This window comes from Procambarus clarkii, unplaced genomic scaffold, assembly GCF_040958095.1.
Source record: "Procambarus clarkii isolate CNS0578487 unplaced genomic scaffold, FALCON_Pclarkii_2.0 HiC_scaffold_99, whole genome shotgun sequence".
Classification (NCBI taxonomy): Eukaryota; Metazoa; Arthropoda; class Malacostraca; order Decapoda; family Cambaridae; genus Procambarus; species Procambarus clarkii.
This window is the reverse complement of record NW_027189132.1, coordinates 4,266,673-4,274,877: the sequence shown is the minus strand read 5'-3', so window position 1 is coordinate 4,274,877 and position 8,205 is coordinate 4,266,673. Positions and strand designations below refer to the sequence as shown.

Here is an 8,205-nt window from a genome sequence, read left to right as displayed (position 1 = left end):
CTATTAGACTATTTTACAGAAACTTCTTTTCCACAGCTCATAAAACGGAGGAAAGGGTCCTGAGAGATATTGTTAATAGAAACGTTATCCCTATAGACAAAAATCAAAGGATACAACTAACGATTTACTATAAAACCAGAAAAACGGCCAGCCTACTCATGAAAAACTCTCCAGACACAAAACAGAACGCTTTAAAAGAGACCAACGTCGTCTATGCCTTCAAATGCCCTCTTGGGGACTGTAAGCTCCATAAAACCCAGTATATAGGCAAGACAACAACATCTCTTTCTAGGCGTTTAACGATGCATAAGCAACACGGCTCCATTAAGGAACATATAATCTCTTCCCACAACCAAACCATCGCCTGAGAAATCCTAGTAAACAACACAGAAATCATCAATAGATACAGCGATAGCAGGCGGCTTGACGTTTGCGAGGCACTACACATTAAGAAGTCAACACCAGGAATCAATAGCCAATTAATGCACAACTATATTCTACCCACTTCAAGACTCCGCTCCAATATAGAAGCATCAAGAAATATGGACCAATAGGCTTTCTACAATCACTTCCATTCAATACCCATTGTTTCGTGTTCTGTCTTGTGGTGATGAATTTAATACCCTATTAATACCACCTCATCCCATCCACCTCACTCAAATGTAGATATAAACAAATCGGAGATGTGTAAGTTCTATTCAGTTGTGTATGTGTAAACTAAAGTCTTTGAAAATGTAATAAGTTTTACGAAACGCGCTCAAGTGTCGCGTCAGACTAGAAATAAAAATGAATTTTGGAGAATTGATTTTTGAATTACCACCAACAGTGAAAAGAAATGTACGAAAGATCGAGAAAATTCGTGTTAGAATTATTAATCTTACTTTTTCGGTCATATTTAATTATATATATCTACAGGAAAGACTGCTACCAAAATATACTAATATATATATATATATATATATATATATATATATATATATATATATATATATATATATATATATATATATATGCGAACAAGCCTGAATGGTCCCCAGGACAATATGCAACTGAAAACTCACACCCCAGAAGTGACTCGAACCCATACTCCCAGATGCCACGCAACTGGTATGTACAAGACGCCTTAATCCACTTGACCATCACGACCGGACATAATGAGGTGATAGCCGAGGCTATTTGAACCACCCCACCGCCGGCACTCGGATAGTAATCTTGGGCATAGCATTTTACCAAATCACCTCATTCTTTGGGGCACACGTGAGGAACACAAATGCGAACAAGCCTGAATGGTCCCCAGGACAATATGCAACTGAAAACTCACACCCCAGAAGTGACTCGAACCCATACTCCCAGATGCCACGCAACTGGTATGTACAAGACGCCTTAATCCACTTGACATCACGGCATTTGTGTTCCTCACGTGTGCCCCAAAGAATGAGGTGATTTGGTAAAATGCTATGCCCAAGATTACTATCCGAGTGCCGGCGGTGGGGTGGTTCAAATAGCCTCGGCTATCACCTCATTATGTCCGGTCGTGATGGTCAAGTGGATTAAGGCGTCTTGTACATACCAGTTGCGTGGCATCTGGGAGTATGGGTTCGAGTCACTTCTGGGGTGTGAGTTTTCAGTTATATATATATATATATATATATATATATATATATATATATATATATATATATATATATATATATATATATATATATCATTATTAAATATGACCGAAAAAGTAAGATTAATAATTCTAACACGAATTTATAATATAATATTTATAGTTTATACCGATCGACCATCTATAAGTCTAAATCTGTGAGAGGGATTTGCAACAAGGGAATTTAGATCATGTTCATTTAAGAGATAAAGTGGCGTAATATTATTCTTGAAACCACCTAAGAGTAAATCAGCTGTAATTTGGCCATTGGTTTCGTGAGAAAAAATATGATGAGGGCTAATGTATATTATCTGAATTTCTTTAGGTATAATTTTCTTTGAAAGATAAAGTGAATCTAATGACTGGCCCAGTAAACCTAGTGGCTTCATTTCACATAATACAGGATGTATATGGAGTATATTATCTTTTCCATAATACTGGAATGAAGAAAAATTTGAAAGTTTTAAACATAAATTTTGATTCATAATTAGAGTTAGGCCTAGTAAAAACTTGTCATTGATCTTATTATTATCAATATGAAGATTTTTATTCATTTTTTTTTATAACCTATACCAATTTCTTTCTATGATTAAATAGTTGTTTTCTTTGTTTATTTGTGTATTTGCGATTTACCATAATTTTTCTGAAATAAATTCTAAATAGCCCACTGGTGTGAAGCTGGTACAACACACTAGTGTGTCTGGTGACTGGTACAACACACTAGTGTCTCTGGTGACTGGATCACTTATCAGTGATCTGTCTGGCTCCCCTGGTATAAATATACAAAAACAGAGCTGTGGTAAACACCTACAGTAACAGACCATGGTAAATTTATAGAAGAAAATTGAAAATATATTTTCAAAAATTATGGTAAATAAATAAATATATAGTTGTATTAGAATTTTTTCATTATATATGAAGTTATTCTTATTATAACAAAACAGGGTTCACATGAAAACCACATAGATATAGCAGACTGGATGATTCTATTTATTAAAAAATATTTTACAGATTGTCTGTCATATAAACCATAAAGGAATTTTTATGGTTAGGTATTTAGTAGTGTCAATATCGTAGCCTTACCTAAATATCTATATGACCAAACCTAAAATCAACCCTACCTAAATATGAACTGATTTAAAAAAAAAAAAAAACATTATAGTTCAATTTAAAATGAACATATCATAGAATTTTTTAGCCTTTGAATATTCAAGAAAAGTACACCTAACACTTGTAAATGTAATTTTTCCTGTATTTATGAAACCATTGACCAGTCCTTGTTCAGTAGTCACTGTTCCGATAATCACTTCCGAACATGAGTATTGAATATCAATCTGACTTCCTGTTCGTTGGTTATCATTGACTATAACAGGATGTCCAAACATGTAATCACCACATTCATTATGGGTTAAAACATTAAATTTCCTAAGAGTATCATGTGAATATGCTGGATCTCTTAACAATGATAAACATAAATTTATATAAGTGTCTCGCTTTAGTGGAATAGTTGATCTCATATTCCAGCAATCTTCCAACTTGGAGATGATATAAATTTTCCTTTTACTATGAATACCATGGACACTGATAAGCATGTCCACCACTTTCTTCACTCGCTCATTAATTAAAAGTTCAAAAAATTTATCATCAAAAGTGGGATTTTTCTTGATAATTTTAGGGGTTTTGTTGATTTTGTTGATTTTGGAGGACGATACCATGATGATTATTGCTAGAATATCCTCCTGAAAAAAACATGAAAATAACGTGTTTAGAAAATAGATCTAAATGGGACCAAACCATACTATTCATGTCATATATACACCAATTCCATTCCATTTTAGTTTGACTGAAATAACTACTTGCCTTTTAGTGCCACTAGTTATCCTTGTGATGAGTCTAGGAACCTTAATGGTTATTTCTTGGTACAGAACCCATATTTTATATCTTTGTTAAAAAAATATATATATATAATATTATTCAAAAGTACATAATGTTATTACACAATCTTTATCTTGCGATTATATAAAAAAAATAGTATATTTATAAATCAAAAAGAATATCCTGACAGAATACGTCTACATCCTGGAGAAGTAAAGTCTATAGATTTCACTTATTCTGTTATTTATTCGTTGTTAATCAAAAAACCCATTTCAAATTTTAATTTCAAACACTTGACATGAAGGTAGACTTGGAGGTTTATGTGTACTAGCAAGTTTTAAATTTATCTTTATATACATTATCTTCCATACATGATCATTTGGACTGCATACAATACCCGTTTCTTGTTCAAAAATTCCCACACATGAGTTTCGGATATGTATGGTGCCACAACAACTGATTTTGACCATACCAAAATTGGATTGATAAGCTTGTATTCCATTTTCTAAATTAGGACTGAACTGAATCTTATACTCTTGAAATGTTTGTTTTAAAAGTTGGAAAGTATTTCCTCCTCCAAAAGCATGTCTCTCACTATTTGACTGGCCAATTAAGTAAATATCAGTGTAACTGTTGTCATAAAAAATATCACCTCGAAAAGTATCTCCGGGTAGGTGGAAACACTCTGGCTGCAAACGATTAATCATTCTAAAATACCACTTACAAAATTTTTGTATAAACTCGTCACTTCTTATAACTTCCATTTTATGTTCTACCGGGGAAAGAACACCACATACAAATTTGTTTTTTTTCATTAACAGTTCGAATAGAAGTTTTAGGAACATCATCACATAAGACAGGTTGGTTTTTTTCATTATTTGTTTGAGTAAAAGTTTTAATTTCACTCTCTTCTGTCTGATGCTGTAATAGTGTACTTATATATGAATCACATTGACATTGTACTGTTCCTAAATTTGTACGTTCTGCAGTACCCATAAAACTACATTGTTTCGGATTTTTAATTATATTCTTGGTTTCACCAGTTGTATATTGAATAAAACTTGGATTGGAACATAAAATGATGTTCGTATTTCCGGGTAATGAGAGTTGGATAGCACTTGTAATTTTGGTTTGGGGGTTTGAATGTGCTCTTCCTTGTTCAGTTGAATATCCGATACCTATTTTACCATGCTGCTTTGTCCAAAACTCTTTTACAGCTATTACCAATTCCATTTTCTTAGCAAAAGGCATTGATGGTACTTGATTTTTATAGAGGTAGTTAAAAAGATTTTGGGCAGTAAGACGTCGATAAGAAAACAAGCGTTTCAAGTCTGAGGTATAAATTAGGATTATGTTAAGGGCTTCTTGAGAACTTTTAGGTGAAAGGCGATGATTACCTGTTGATGTCTGAGCCAGACATCTAATATCTTCAGGGCTCAGTGTTTTTAACAAATCACGTACATTGGCTTCATAAGGGGAATTTATGAGGTTCATAACATATAGGAAGGAATACAACACTAAGAATGGAGATAAATAATATAAAAGTTTATTTATTTACTTACTTGTTTATTTATTATATAAATATATAGAAAGTACATTAATGTACATAATAAAACTGAATGTAGCCTCCAAAAAATATCATTGAGTCAATGTCGCTATATAGAGCGACACACACAGGACACTGTCTCTAACCACACCCTTGTCGAATCCACTTCCTCCACACCTATCGCACTGTAATAATCCATTCCGTGTCCAATCATAGTAAGAGTCACTCACCACTGATAATTGTACTTTTGACCAGAAGAGGGCGCCTTCTTTTCCCATACTTGTGGGTGACGGCTCATAGATAGCAGCGCTGCCATCGCTTCTCCATTCTCTGTGGAGGCGTCGGGTCCATAACACAATTACAATGAGAGCCATATTTATAAGTCGTGAAATAGAAATACTCACTCATTGTTAACAAAATTTATTTAGGGTTGGGGTTTGAATAGGGTAGTATCATCATATCTTTGTCTCAAATTTCCCAAATAATAGGTAATTGGGATTAACATAGTAGTATATCAAAAGGCCCTTCTTACAATAATGTCAGTCCAAATTAAAACTCTTTATTGAGGATTAAGTTATTATATCTTAGCCAATAGCCAAGGCTACCTACCATGCTACCACCAAAGTACAGCTCACCACCCATATATTTTCCTTCAATGTTGGAATGATTGGAATTACCAATTTAAAATTTCAAGTCATATATACGATATATATGGGAATTTAGGGGATATTACAAAAAAAACATACCAATTTAAAAGCACCATGTAAAATAATTATAACATTTAAAATTGTGAAAACAATTGTTAATATAATGAAAAATTTCTTAACAAATAATGATATCGTTTTCTTCGTGTGTGTAATACCTATATAAATGGTCCCTTTGTAACATATTTACTGTTATTTATATTTAAACTATTATCAAGGATTGTAATGTTATATTTTTCATATAACCAACACATTATGACATTCAAATTATCTTGTAAATTATTACACACCTGAGTTTCGTTATTGATACCTCCTACTATTATAGACAAGTGATTCCAACATAGTAGTATATTTTTATAATCCCACAATACAGAAAATTTCATATATTTAACAGGAGTCCTAATCATATATGCATCTTTAATGAAAGATAAATTTTGTACATTTTCATTATAACTTTGTACATTTTCATTATTATAATAACGGCATTCTATTAAAATTGGCGCTAAGTTAGTTATGTTTATTTGGTTTGGAAGTATAATAGATGAATTTCGTCCTATTAGTATATATACCTGTATAGTGTCTTTAAAGTTTAACTGGAACTCGAACCATTCTTGTTGTAATAGTAAATCATATATATTGAAAAGTTCTTCATGTTTATATTTAATTTGCTCATCACCTCTATCAAACCAGTATTTATTTGAATCTTTCAATACTATAACTTCATTGCAATCATACTCTTGATTCATTGGAATTACTGGAATAATTATTATTAATAATAATAATATTAATATTAATAATAATAATAAAAGGGTTGGAATCATTTTCAAGCCACAAAATAAACTAAAAATAATATAACATTAAAGCTTGTTTTTATATTTTAATCTTTCAACATTTAGTAAAAAATATATGGTTATGGATGTCATTATTAACAATCAAGGAAATCAGCAAGCAAAAGCAGATCTAGAGCAATATTATTTTCAATCGGAAATTCAGGATCAGTAGTAATCTCATTTTTCTTGAATTGAGTATTGTAGGTGAAATATGTACACACTTTTTGAAGAAGATATGATCTGAAGAAATAAAATAAAAAAATAAAAGTATTATAATTATTTATTTATTATATACAGTTTATATGTTTCTCTAAATATAACAGTTTATCTCTAAATATAACAGTTTATATAATAACACTTTGTTCTAACAGCTTTATACTTACGGAATTGTTTTAAAATGGATTTCATTTTTTTCATTTTCAATACACGTTGTTGAACTTGACATCATAGCTTGAATTAAATTTGAGGTGAAGGCATCTTTCCTTTTAATGATGAATTCATGGTCATCACAAGATATTAACTTGATGTATGTGGAATTAGGACCTTCACATCCACCATAGAAAATCTGGTAATATTGTGTTAGTGTTTTTTATCTTCCAAAAACATTCAATCCTATTTTACATCATCTCATCATGATAAAACTCAATATGTATATTGTGGAGGTTTCTCTACATTTAAGTTATCATTTTTCATAGCTAACCAAATTTCTTCGGAATGGGGTTTACTTGGATGAAAAAATTCATTTACAAGAAATTTAAGAAATATTTGAGCATCCTCAGTAACCCACATATTACAACAATTGTTTGCATAAACATAATATATGTGAACATATACCAAACAATTATTATACTTAATTCTTGCTGTTATGGTAGAATACCAACCATAATAAATGAAATAATTATATATCCGGTCCATATGGTCATATTTAATAAAATCTTGAAATCCGGATTCGGATAATTCTTCTTTAGTAAATGTACATTTTTCTAAGCATTCAACTTTACATTTAGTTTCAAGAAATATCCTATCGAGCTCACTTTTCAATTCTTTAAATTTTTTAAAATTAGAGTCATATTTAAATGGAGCTTCAAATTTATTTCTAAAAAACTTGATTTTTTCATATTCCTCTTCATTTACCTTTTTATCTTCATCTTCTTCTTCAATTACCTTTATATCTTCATCTTCTTCAATTACCTTTATATCTTCGTCTTCCTCTTCAGTTACCTTTTTATCTTCATCTTCTCCCCTTTCTTCATCTCCCTTTTCATCTTCAACTCCTTCTTCATTTACTTTCTTCTCTTCATCATTTCCCAATTTCTCAATGCCAACTGCTTCCCCATTACCAATATCCATTTGGTTCATTTTTCCCAACCTGAAAAATATATATATTATAATTGAAATAGTCTGGTGTATTGAAATAGACTAAGATGATCATCAATCTATTCAAGGAGAAACAGAAACAATCTCAATCAAAAATTGAAAGTTATCTACTACTTAAAAAAAAGAAAAAAAAAGAAAAAAAAAACACTGAAATACTTACGCCTTATTTACGCCTTAGTAAATGTTAATATACTACACAACAATGGTTGTAAGTATAACTTT

The 8,205-nt window shown here is 31.2% G+C and overlaps 1 protein-coding gene across 1 annotated transcript in view; it reads right to left on the bottom strand.

Annotated features, from left to right (window-relative positions):
* The window catches only part of LOC138360185 (high mobility group nucleosome-binding domain-containing protein 5-like), a 23,293-nt gene extending 15,328 nt beyond the window's left edge, over positions 1–7,965 (bottom strand). The window contains exon 1 of the mRNA XM_069320131.1: positions 7,712–7,965. Coding sequence (XP_069176232.1) covers positions 7,712–7,965 — 254 coding nt within the window. The remainder of the gene's footprint in view (positions 1–7,711) is intronic.
* Between the last annotated feature and the right edge of the window lie 240 nt (positions 7,966–8,205).